We start from the raw sequence: 13,337 nt of genomic DNA on the forward strand, positions 1-13,337 counted from the left end.
TGAAACCTGTGTTTGCTAATAGGTTTGTCTTCCCTCAAGCTACACAAAGTCTTTTTTTTTTTTTCCAAGGGTAAACTCAGTTGTGCACATCTGGCTCCTGAAGAATGAAGGTAAATGCATAGAACCTTAGATCCCAGTGGCAGTCTAATGTAGCTTCATCAACAGTAAATATGATATTTTGAAGCTTCTCTGAATTCTGTCCCTATTACTGTGTCACTTCAGAATCTAGAGAGGGAAGGATATGAATAGTTAGCATTTATAAACCCATTCATAATAGACCCTTAATTTTCTGGCTCATATTGCTGCTTGCATATCATCTAGTGTCTTTACTTTCAACATCAGTAACCCCTGGCCCCTGATCACTAAGCAGGCTATAATCCAGGCTTTCCAAATTACCTGTGATTCCTTAAATAAGTAATGTTATTTCACTTGTCTGCATATGCATGGCAAAATATTTTCCTATTCAGATTCTCCACTTAACTCATCCTAAATCCCTGCTCAAGTATCATCATTACTGTGAAGTCTTCTCTGATTAGCTCCAAACAGAGTAACCATTTCCTCCAAAGCTTCATTTCATTTCTTTCTTTCTTTTTTTTTTTTTTTTCCCAGAGATGGGGTCTCATTTTATCACTCAGGCTGAAGTGCAGTGGCCTGATCATAGCTCACTGCAGCCTCAAACTCCTGGGCTCAAGCAATCCTCCCACTTCTGCCTCCCAAAGTGCTGGGATTACAAATATGAACCACCTTGCCTGGCCTCCAAAGTTTCTTATACTTTTCTCTCTTAACAGCAGTTTCCACATGCTATCACAACTACTAGACCATATACTTTTACAGTGCAAAACTATCCCTTGTTCCTTCACGTACTGCCTGGCATTCATGAGTGCTAAAAACGTTTCCTTGAATACAACATTAAGTAAGTGAAGAAACACAGGAATAAAAATGAATGCTACAATGAACCAAGATTTCCGCTGAGTGACCTGAATGTTACAAAGAAGCAAAAATGTCTCACTGTAGAGGAACAATTACCCTGCTTGGAATGTAGGGATTATGTTAGCATACAAAATTGATTGCTTGATCAATCTGGAGTAGAATAGCTCATGAAGCATAGTTATACTTAATAATATAAAAGGCAGAGGGGCCTGAGGGGATCTTACTGCTTAATCTCTGTCCGTAATGTCTTCGACTTACAGACAACTTGAGTTCAATGATTATGATGCCCCTCGCCTCAGGGATCTGTTTCCATCCAGCTTCCAAAGATGGGCATACACCAGCACAAGCATAGAAAAATAACAAATCTGTATATTGGACCCTCTGCTTAGTACTGAGAAAGCTGGTTTGAAGCCAATAAAGTCAGGCCTATATGTGGAAATTGGCACCATGGATTATGGTTTATGGGGTATGCCTCCAAGGGCAACTCTGCACTTATCCTGTGGCTTCTGGCTTCCAAATTTTCTAGACACTTCCCTCTTGGGTAAAGGAATAACAATTGGCTTACTTCCCTTGCAAACCATCCTTGGAGACTAAGTACTGCCTTGTCTTCTACTGAGAGATGACCATATTTTTGGTACCTGCCTTTCCTTGTGGGAGATGTTTCCTCTGTTTACATAACAAAGGGGCTGTAGCAGAGATGATTGGAGCTGGACTTACAGCAGAACCAAGTCATGACAGCCTGTTTCTGCTTTGTTTTCAGCAATTTTCTGCCAGTTCTGGCCACCTCCCTTCCTCTGGAACATGCTGATTTCAGCAAGTCCAGCTCTGTCAGTTCTCCCTCCCGAGTCTATTGGTTTCTGATCATCTGATAATGCTTTGACCACACTCAGGACCCGTCTTTGTCCCTCCTCTTAACATACTTGCAGCTCAAACTAAATATTGCTGCCTGGGGGCCTCCTTCCAGCCTTAAATTTCAGCTCATCATCTTCAGCTGCCTTGGTCATGGCTCTGCTATTCTCCTTGATCCTTGGTGAGTATCTCTGCACCTGCTGGTTTAGGCTTCAGAGTTTTCTGGAACTTTGATTAGGAGAACTTTCTCCCTGCAAACCTGGAACAGATTTGGATGTTTTTCAAGGGTGAGCTTCTCCTTCCTTTCTACATTTGGTAACTAGTCTAATCCTTAAAAGCCACTTAATCCATACACATTTGTAATTCACTTTATCAGATTTTTTTCTATTTTCCTATATTTGTAATGACAAAGTAATGATAGTTTATCCCATTTCTCTTTTTACATAAATGTTCCTAAATGTACTATTAGTAAGAAGACAAATGAATGGGCACTGGGTAGCAGCAAGTAGAGCCAGGAAAGGAAGTAGAACTGCAAGACAATCACCTTTCATTGATCATATTGTCTGGTTTCCTCTGAAAAGTGTTTCATAGAATGTTTTTTTTAAATATAATTTTCTGCAGTTTCTCATTGCTTAGAGTAATCTAGAGATCAACCTAGTTAATCTGGTGATTGTGGAGCCAAAGACACCTGGTTTTCAATCCTGCCTTTTTGATTTCTTAGCTTTATGAATTCGTAGGTTACCACACCTCTCTGAAGTCTTGCTCTCTCATCTATGAAGTGAGGATAAGATTACATTCCTCAGAGGTTTTTAGCAGTATTTTTTATAAGATAACTAATATAAAGCATCTAACAAGGCCTGGTAAGTCCCTACACTAATCAATCACATCCACTTTTATGTCTTGACCTAGTGCATCACCAAAGCCCACGCAAGCCTCTCAGCTGGACACTTTTGTGTTCAATGTAAGGGACTGACCACATCTTAAACATCCATACAGCCCCCACACCACTCAACGGCTAGTCCTGCCCCTCATGGATATACTACTGGGTCTTCCAGGCTCATCTGCACTTCCACCTGCTTCATGAAGCCTTTCTGGTCCATGCCTTCTGCAGTTACCCACCCTACTGCAGAGCGTCCAAGTCACTTACTGGCGATATCACGTTTGCACCTGCATATCAGGCTTGCCATGCTCACTTTCCTTCACATGTACACATGCTGGGGTGGGGGTTATGCAATTTTTCCCATTATGTATAATATAACCTTGAGTTTTGGACAGTTGCAGAGAAGGCCTCCTTGAGTCCGAGAGTGGCCACATTCTGAAGATTAAGGGAATGAGGGTCATGAGAAGTTACTTGGAAACCAAAAAAAGAAAATATTCCAGGGTAAACCACTGAACTACTTGAATCTTCCTGAAAAACTGTAGGCTGGAGGTCCAAAGATATTTGCTCCTTCCGAAAAATCCTATAAGATGGGGGAGGTGGGTGTTTTGCAGTTGAAAATGCATAGGCCTCAGGGACTCCTGAAGGTTACAGGGTTCAGGACTCTCTGCAGCATTAGGAGGGACCTTATGGAGAAAGGAGTCCAAATACACAGAGATCCTATAGGAAGAAACTCCCATGTGTTAAAGATAGGCTGGTGCTGGAATCTGGAGGTTTGGAACTACATATAGAGCTACTTTCTGAGCTATTCATCTAAATCAACTAAAACAGCCTGCAAACTGATAATGAGGTTTATAATTTTAAATGGTAGGAAAAAAACAAAAGAAAAATCATATTGTATGGTGCATGAAAATGACAAGAAATTTAAATTTCAGTGTCTAATAAATAAAGGTTTAATGTAGCATAGCCATCCTTATTTGCATACATATATGTGACTGTCCTCAGGCTACAATGGCAGAGCTGACTGGTTGCAACAGACACTATATGGCCCACAAAACTGAAAATATTACTGTCTGGCCTTTTACAGTAAGAGTTTGCTTACCTGGTCTAAATGCTGTGCCAACGAACACAGGCATATCCTGCCCCTTTGCCCTACTTTCTGCACTGCGCACCGTGGCATCTTTATCTTCCCCAGCCAGTGCATCTTCCCACTGGCCTCCAGCACTCTTTCTTATTGAGTCAAGAGGCTGCATCACCACACTTTTACTTCAGGCAGTAATAACCAATCAATCTAATTGACTAGAATAGGAAACCAATCTATCCACCACTGTGTGTGAAGGAAACAGGCCGAACCAGTTAGCTGTGGTAGAATTGGTCTCTGTGATTTCTAGCCAGTGTCCCTGTGTCCTTGGAGGATGGTCATCCCAGAAGAAGGTCCCAACAGGACTGACATTGGAGGTGCTGCATCCACCACTCTTGTCTCACACGGTTCTGTGAAGGCTTTCTAGAGAGTCGTGTTCTTTGAATAAAGTCTTGGAAATTGACCTCACTCATTTCCTTCTTTCTTCACCAGCCATTTGCACCAGACCTGGATTCCTAGGTAAGATTTTTGGGGGTTTCTGAGAGGGAGGCTTCAAGCTCAGGAGAGGGGAAATTTTGAAGTTTCTTGAGCCACAGAGAAAGACTGGTTCAAAACAGGCCCAGCGTACTTCCTTTCTGGCTTCCTACCTCACCCACTCAGTCTTGTGTGGGCAGATTTCCACCTCCAGAATTTAGAAGGGTTTGGGTGGTTTATTCTGGCAGGGCACCTCTCCCCACTTGGTTTCTGTGGCCACTTGGCCAGCATCCAAGTAAGAGCTAGGTTCATTTCAGGTCTAGAATGCACTTCACTGCCTTATGGGCATACCTGAAAAATGAACTTTCTTTCGGTGTCTTCCTGTTTGGTTTCCAGCATATCCAGGTCCCCCTGCCAGGCTTAATGGTATCTTTGTTTGAATTAGAAATGTATTGTTGCTTGCAGCACATAGCTTGACCAGCAGAGTATAGGCTGGATTTCCTGCTCAGGCAGTCTTTGGGTAATGCACTAATTATAAACCCAAGGAAAGGGTGCACAGAGAGAGTGAGTTTATAGAAGGGGAGGCTACGGGTTGTGGATTAGCAGTTTCTTGTATATTATCCCTCCACTCTCCCTTTCTGCTTAATCATAGAGACTTTACCAGAGAGGGGCAGCCAGAAACATTGCTATTGGTATGAAGAATTCTATACCCTGATGGATGCAACCTTCCTGGGTTCTCATCTGGACATTCAGATTATTCTTTTCTCAGTCCTTCTGTTTCATCAAGCTGAATTTCTTGTTTTAAAAAAAATTTGTTTTTTAATTTATTTCTTCTTTCTCTGAATTTCTTGTTTATTTATTTTTTGTTTTTTGGTTTTTTAAATTTATTTCTTCTTTCCCTTGGCTATTTTAGTCTTCTACCCCATAGAAAATGAAAACTGATTAAAAATTGAGAATTTTGTAATCAGCAAGGAAAGAAATTATACTGTTAATCCTGATAGCTAGTATTTCCTGTAGTACGCAAAAATGCCAATCCAAACTCTAATCTCAGATACAATGACCCCAAAATTATTTATGGTTCATGCTACTCATGAAGATAAAAAACATTTTTGGGTAACTGCTCTTAAATTATATTTTTATCCAGATCTATGAGCCTTAAACTCAGTTGTGCGGAAATGAAAACTTTTCTTAGTTTTTTATGGTTTATATAAAAGTCTTATTTTTTTATGGTTAACTTTTAATTGCTATCTATAGCCTCCATTTTTATATATTTTTTTCCCAAAAAAATTTAAGGGAGAAAAGGAAAGAAACAAAGAAACAAATGCATGAACTAAACATAAGCTTCCTGATGTAGTTTAAAATTAGCCAGATTAGAGTTTTCTCACTGAACTACTTCTCTTAGATTGATTCTAAACTCTGGGGAGTTTGTGTGCAGTTGAGACAAGGCAGTCTGTGGGAAATCTGGTCCTCAGCAGTCATGTTCCATCCATGCATGCAATCTGGCTCATCCCATGTGAACCATGTTGGCCCTTATTAAGCTGTTCATCTTCCAATAGGCCATAGACTTCCAGTCCAAATGTGACCTCTCCTGGTGCACCAGAACTCTCTCAGCTAACTGTCTCTCTCCATGTAAACATGGAAAATTCAGCCTCTGCCATATTGCTCTGAGGCTGCAAGAGGCTTGGTGGGATTGCCAAGCATAATATAAGCTTCTTGAGGGCAGCAATGCTATCTCTCTTGTTCATCACTGTTCTCTGAGTTCACTAAAAAACAAACAAACAAAGCAGAAATATAGTACTCACCTAACAAGTGTTTGCTGTCTAATAGGCTCTTCCCTGGTCTCCCTACACAGCCATCTCTACTCTCCTTGCATGTCTTGGTGGAAGGAAGAGAATTTCTGTTAGTCTTTTCTTTTTTTCTCTTTTTTCAAGACGGAGTGTCGCTGTTGCCCAGGCTGGAGTGCAGTGGCATGATCTCGGCTCACTACAACCTCCAACTCCTGGGTTCAAGCAATTTCTGGCTAATTTTTGTATTTATTTATTTATTTATTTTTTTGGTAGAGACAGGGTTTCACCATGTTGTCCAAGCTGGTTTTAAACTCCTGACCTCAAGTGAGCCACTTGAGTCAGCCTCTCAAAGTGCTAGGATTACAGGCATGAGCCATCGCACCCCACTTCTGTTAGTCTTTTCTACTGCCAGAGTTCTAGTCATGAAACTGAACCAAGTCCTAGATTTCTCACAACTTATCTGGAGGTTCCATGGATCCTCTCTTGTGCTGCTAGTCCCTAGAATTAGATCAAACTCTTGGGGCTCTGAGACTCTGACTCTTCCCTTTCCCAGTGCTCTGTATTTCTTCTGAGGTGGGCACTCGAACAAGGAACAATTTCATAGGAAGCAGCAAGGATGGGCATGGATTGGCCACTGAGAGTGAGAGATAGTTAGGTTGTTCAGCCTGAATTATAGACACTCTGCCTCAATCTGGCTGCCATGGAGAGAGACAGAGTCAAGAAGGAGAAAAACACAACAGATATTCTCTTTACAGCTCTGTTCGGGCCTGGGGCTTCCTCTTTTGGACGATGTAGCCATCAGACCACCACTTTCATGAGCATGATTTTCCTCATCTGTGAAATAATGGGGTGGACTTTATGATCTCTTTAGGTCCTTCTGATTCTGACCTCCAGAGAATCTAAAACTCTGCTGGATCTTCAACCAACCTCTTTTCTTTAATCTTCAATCTGAAAATGCCAGCAGTCATGTCCAGGTATCTTGAAGTAGAGTTTCTTGGCAGGGTACCATTAAGGCTATAGCAGAACCAGAACTCAGAGATGGAGTTCTGAAGCTCCTCTTCCTCACCTTTTCTTCTGATCCCTCATTTCTAGTTCCTCAACACTCTACACCATTTGAATGGTGGAAGAGTCCCAGATTGACTGAGTACATGCCTAAGGACCCTCTGAGCTCCTCTCAGGCCTCTAGCTAACAACCTGTCTCTTTGTAGCGTCTCCACCTGGAGTGCGGTTGGTGGGGGGCCTCCACCGCTGTGAAGGGCGGGTGGAGGTGAGACAGAATGGCCAGTGGGGCACCGTGTGTGATGACGGCTGGGACATTAAGGATGTGGCTGTGGTGTGCCGGGAGCTGGGCTGTGGAGCGGCCAACGGAACCCCCAGTGGTATTTTATATGAGCCACCAGCAGAAAACGAGCAAAAGGTCTTCATCCAAGAGGTCAGTTGCACAGGAACAGAAGATACACTGGCTCAATGTGAGCAAGAAGAAGCTTACAATTGTTTACATAATGAAGATGCTGGGGCATTGTGTGAGAGTGAGTATGGCAGGGGCCCCGGACCACTTGCCAGCTGCCATACCCCTCATGGCCACTCTTGTTTGTCTTCACTCCCCACCATAGACTTTCATACAATGGCTAATTGGCCCCTCACCCCCCACATTTCATACTTTCCCAATTGTCAGTGCTGGAGATAAACAATATCTTCACCTGGAACTGCTATTTCTACTTGATTGACCAAATACTTTTATCTTAGTTTCAATCTATACGAGAACTTGTTTCTCTTGTTTACACACATGCCAACATACACACCACTAAACATTTGTTGAATAGAGTATCCTGTATCTGGAGCTGGGCATGGAGTTATGGGGAAAGAAATGAGCTCACAAAGTACAATGTATGCTTTTTAAAAAATAGTCTCAATTTTCCAGGAGTTTATCTTCTAGTCAGGTAGATAGGAAATACTCATAGGAAACTAACACAATCTAATAGGTGGATAGATGATAGAAAGATATATAGACAAACAGGTCTGTGTTCCTTTACTTCCCCCCGTATACTTGCTTTCTATGTATGAATAGTCTCTTCTCTTTTGTTCATTAGACAGTGATGTGACTGAGGAGCTAGTCCATGACTCCTCTTTCTTTGTCTCCCCACATAATTTGTTTCTAGAGAAACAGTCACCTTTTGCCTTGACATTGAAGACTCAGTCCTATTTTTTAGAAAGATTGAGGGTTGGGAGCACTAATCTGATACATTTAGTTTGCAACGCCAACAGTGAACCAAAAGGCATTTGGTGTTGGACATATCTTGTATGTTATTGAATTTATTTTTAAAAGTCTATACAAGATCTCTTGTGAGGATCAAATGACAAGTTGAATGTGAAAACAATTTGAAAAACTAAAATGCTACAGAAATGATAATGATTCAACTTGGAATTTGGAAATTACATTTTCTTCATTAATTCCCTTATTCATTCTTTCAGCAGGCATCTATGAGGCAGTGTTAAGCACTTTAGCATGCCTTGTACTAAACATCAAGAACTGAGAGATGTGTCCATTGGGCCCCCTTTACTGAGAAGACCATGTTCTGGCAGGGAACAGACACACTCTCTTTCTTTCCCTTCAGACCCAGAGAGCCCTTTATCCCCAGTCCCAGAGAATGTCAGGCTGGCTGATGGCCCTGGGCATTGCAAGGGACGCGTGGAAGTGAAGCACCAGAACCGGTGGTATAGTGTGTGCCAGACTGGCTGGAGCCTCCGGGCCGCAAAGGTGGTGTGCCGGCAGCTGGGATGTGGGAGGGCTGTACTGACTCAAAAACGCTGCAACAAGCCTGCCCAGGGCCAAAGATCCATCTGGCTGAGCCAGATGTCATGCTCAGGACGAGAAGCAACCCTTCAGGATTGCCCTTCTGGGCCTTGGGGGAAGAGCACCTGCATCCATGATGAAGACACGTGGGTCGAATGTGAAGGTAATGCCTGTGCATCCAGAGACTAGGTTTATTCATGGATTTAATTATGTGGAATCTCATTCAAACAGTATTTACAAAGAGCTACTCATGCACCAAAGGACCATTGCAAACTTATTTAATTGGACAGATAGCTAATTCCTTTGTTTTTGAAATGGATATAATGATACCCAATTTTGTACCTGAAAACGCTTTAAATATTAAGCACTATATTAATATGAACTCTTATTATTTTGAATTCTATATTGTAAGAACAAGGTACATCTTTCTATATATCTGTTAAGTTCTTCAATTTTTAAAACTTATTAGAATGTCATTTATAAATATTAGATTTATAAAATAGATGGGGAAGTGAAAAGATCCTTGTGAGGGAAGCCGACCTGGACAACAGGGGTTAGAACCTGATGGAGAGCGAGAGAAGGAGCTCTAATCACAGAAATACAGGTGGAGAGTTTCAAATGTGCTTATGGGGGTGGTGAGGATGTAGATGATCTTCTTGGCCAGTTGCAGTGGCTCACACCTATAATACCAGCACTTTGGGAAGCCAAGGTGGGAGGAGCACTTGAGCCCAAGAGTTTGAGACTAGACTGAGCAACATATGTAGAACTCTGTCTCCTAAAAAATAAAAAGAAAAACTGAGCTTGGTGGCATGTACCTGTAGTCCCAGGTACTTGGGAGGCTGAGGTGGGAGGATCACTAGGGCCCTCGAGGTTGAGGCTGCAGTGAGCAGTGATCACACCACTACATTCCAGCCTGGGCAACAGAGTGAGATGATATCTCAAAACAAACAAACAAAGAATACAAAATGAAAAAATTTTAAAAATAAATGATTTATTTTTTCTCCTTTCCCTTCCTGTCTCCAACCCCTGACTTCCTCCCCCATCCTGCAGATCCCTTTGACTTGAGACTAGTAGGAGGAGACAAGCTCTGCTCTGGGCGACTGGAGGTGCTGCACAAGGGCGTATGGGGCTCTGTCTGTGATGATAATTGGGGAGAAAAGGAGGACCAGGTGGTATGCAAGCAACTGGACTGTGGGAAGTCCCTCTCCCCGTCCTTCAAAGACCGGAAAAGCTATGGCCCTGGGGTTGGCCACATCTGGCTGGATAATGTTCGTTGCTTAGGAGAGGAGCAGTCCCTGGAGCAGTGCCAGCACAGATTTTGGGGATATCATGACTGCACCCACCAGGAAGATGTGGCTGTCATCTGCTCAGGTAAGTCCTACAGATGGAGAGTTCACAAGGGCTGGCAAGGAGGATGATAAAGGAAGAGGAAATGATGGGGGTGTACTCTGGGGAAAAGGGTATCTCCACAAGCGCCATGAAGCTGCTCATAGTCATCACCTGCTCTGTAAGTACTTCCAGGGATATGGCTGGAAGTTCAGGTCCTGTGGTAGGTTTTATTCCTGGGGCTGGTGGGTAGAGGTAGGGCTGACACTATGCAGGTATTGATTGTAAGAATATACAGGTATTGAATGTAAAAACGAGAGGTGTTCTGAAAATTATTTGATCAATGTCTTTATATTAAACATGAAGTGAAAGTTGGAGAAACTAAGCAACTCTTCAAAATCATTAAAATTGCTTTCAAATCATATAGCAGAACCATAATAAACAGTCTTTACTCTCAACCCAAGGTTATTCTCTTAGATGACCCTAACCTTGAAACTCTAAGTTAAACTATGAAAGATGGTTCTACCTCATTCTATTTGCCATCACTCCTAGATTTTAAATTGGTCTGTGAGAGTGGAACTATGGTAGGGGGCTTTTTGAGAATGCCCATGAGAGAGTCTTATCAGAGAGACCACAATACCAGCCCTGAACTATAGACTTCTTCAGGGGATTGAAGGAAGAAGCCCTGTCCCAATTTGGTTAAAAAATGCAAGTGCAGCCCCTGGGTGGCTGACTCAAAAGAGCCTCGGGTCTGAAGCCTCATTGTGTAATCCATGTGGGGCTACTTGGTTAAACCACTGACTCTGGAACTAGATAAGAACTGATAGTTGATCAAGGAATATGGGAAGCAGTTAGTGCCCAGAGATGAATAAATTTAGCTGTAGGAGGCTAGGGTTTGACCCTGCTGCTGCTACTTTGAAGCTGTGTAATGTTAATCACTTAACTCCTCTGAACCTAAGTGTTTTCATGGGTAAAATAGAAAGACGCTTGTCCAGTTTACCTCAAAGACTTTGTGATTATTTGAGGATAAGATATGTTAATAGATATCAGTACTGTTTGTGACTCCCATGGAGCTAGCTGAGTAAGTCCCTGGGATACTGCACCAGGTTCTGGCCTGGCTCACATCAGTGTGGGATCTGTACATAGCTTAGCTCTTTTTCCTGTGTTGAGCCCCAGACTTCTCCCTTAGCTAATGTGAGTTTCAAGTGAATAATTCCTTCCTGGCCTTTATACCCATCCTTACTGCATTTTCCTCTTCTCTTTACAGGATAACATCCTGGTGTTCTTGATGCTTGACCTGGCCCCACTAGCCCTGCCTGCCCTCTGCTTGTTCTCCTGAGCCCTGATTATCCTTGTACTCATTCTGGGGCTCAGGCTTGAGCCACTACTCCCTCATCCCCTCAGGAGTCTGAATACTGGGCTTATGCCTTGTTCTCAGGGACAAGCAGCCCCCATTGCTGCCTGTAGATGTGAGCTGTTGAGTTCCCTCTTGCTGGGGAAGATGAGCTTCCACGTGTCCTGTGCTCACTTCTGACCCCTTGACGTTGGTTCTGGCCTTTCATGCCTCTTCCCAAGCTGCCTGGAATCCTCAGACCTGTCACTTTGACCGAATGTGCAGACCATTACTAAGGCAAGATCTATGTCTGCAAACAACATTAAAGAAATGAAACAATGAAAGGAACATTTGAAGGAAAATGTGGGTAGACATTTTCTTGAAACTTGGGGGAAAGCTTAGAATTCTTTTGATTGAACTACTTTTTTTTCTCCTAAAGTTTCAGGTGATCATAATAGCAACACTTCACTATTCTGTTACTTCTTAGTGTAAGTACACAATTCTTTCAGGAGCAGAGCAGTGTCCTATAATCCTAGACCTTTTCATGACACTTAAAAAATGATGTTTCATCCTCTGATTGCCCCAGTAAAAATCTTTGTTGTCCATCCCTGTACAACCTGCCAATATGGTTGATGTTTAATGAGAGGGATGTCAAAGATACATTTTACTTTATTCAAATAAAAATAATTGGTTACTGGGAAAAGGTCAAGAAAGAGGCAGAAAGAGGTCAGGGAGGGATAAAGTTGTGTCTTATGCCAAGCAAAGTGAAAAATATCATTTTCACTTTATCAACTGAGTCTTTGGGGCCTGTAAGCTTGAGGCAAGACAGAAATAAGAGAATCAAGATTTGATTGTAAAAATTGACAACTTTAGATTCTGAGGCTAGACTGAGTACTTATTATATGGCTACATTTACACATTGACACTTATCTAATAAATCAGATTTCACAGTCTCAACAGTTGCTTCTCTGTGTGATATGCTCTTTCTGCACATGGAGAAGCAGCTGTGTCAGATTCTCCACAGCAGTCTCCCATACAGGGTTAAGTAGAAGAGAACTTTCCAGCAAATACAACCATATGCGTAAAAAGCTGTCCTCTGGGTGTGGAACTGTCTCCCAGTCTATTTCTGCTCCAGCCTGTGTTCCCAAAGTCAGTTCTGCTGCTCCTGCACTTCAGGCTAACACATCTCTGATAAGCCAACTCTAATGCCATGCCTGTATCTGACATTTTTTTGCTTTTTCTTCTAACCAATGTGTTTATGTTTCTAACCCAGATCACACTGGTCTCTGGCTCCTTACTCAATTAACTCTGTCAAAACAGTTCAACAGTCAAGGAAAGACAGAGAGTAGGAGGAGGGGTGCAGTGGGACGGGAGGAGAATGGGAGGGAGAGAGCCCAACACTTGGCTGGGAGTCCGGAGGCAAAACTGTGATTCCCTAAGTCACTACCTGTCCTAGAGGATTCATTCTTAAGGCACTAGATTTTAATGAAGGATGAAAAAACACTGAAGAGAGAATGAATTTCTGACATTGTAAAGCTGAAATGGTGGAATAACTGGGTCCTCTGAAAAAAAAGTCCCTAAGGAAATGCACGGAACTGATATTATTTGCTGACAGACTTGTCCATTCATTAGGTTCAGGGCATGCTTGTCATGTTTACTCTGCATTATTCAGATAGGAAATGTAAGACAGATTGCCTACAGAAAGAGCTAGACTCTTGAATACCGGCTATGGGATCCCATGACTGCTAATGACACTGGAGTGTGTCTCTGTATTCTAACCCGTGGTTCCATTGTAGTTCAATTTGTTTAATAAATATTTAAAAGCTAGCAGAGGAAAATAGGTAGAGAAACCTAGCTTCAGAGAAGGGAAGAAAATGCTCTACCAC

At 42.3% G+C, this 13,337-nt stretch overlaps 1 protein-coding gene across 1 annotated transcript; it reads left to right on the plus strand.

Annotated features, from left to right (window-relative positions):
* Positions 1-1,825: 1,825 nt before the first annotated feature.
* On the plus strand, positions 1,826-11,813 carry CD5L (CD5 molecule like). The gene is made up of 6 exons (XM_001116945.5): positions 1,826-1,960; positions 4,230-4,256; positions 7,207-7,527; positions 8,614-8,955; positions 9,843-10,163; positions 11,386-11,813. Exons 1-6 carry the CDS (start codon positions 1,933-1,935, stop codon positions 11,388-11,390), a joined length of 1,044 nt encoding a protein of 347 aa, XP_001116945.3. The 5' UTR covers positions 1,826-1,932; the 3' UTR covers positions 11,391-11,813.
* Positions 11,814-13,337: the final 1,524 nt, after the last annotated feature.

This window comes from Macaca mulatta, chromosome 1, assembly GCF_049350105.2.
Source record: "Macaca mulatta isolate MMU2019108-1 chromosome 1, T2T-MMU8v2.0, whole genome shotgun sequence".
NCBI classification, from domain to species: Eukaryota; Metazoa; Chordata; class Mammalia; order Primates; family Cercopithecidae; genus Macaca; species Macaca mulatta.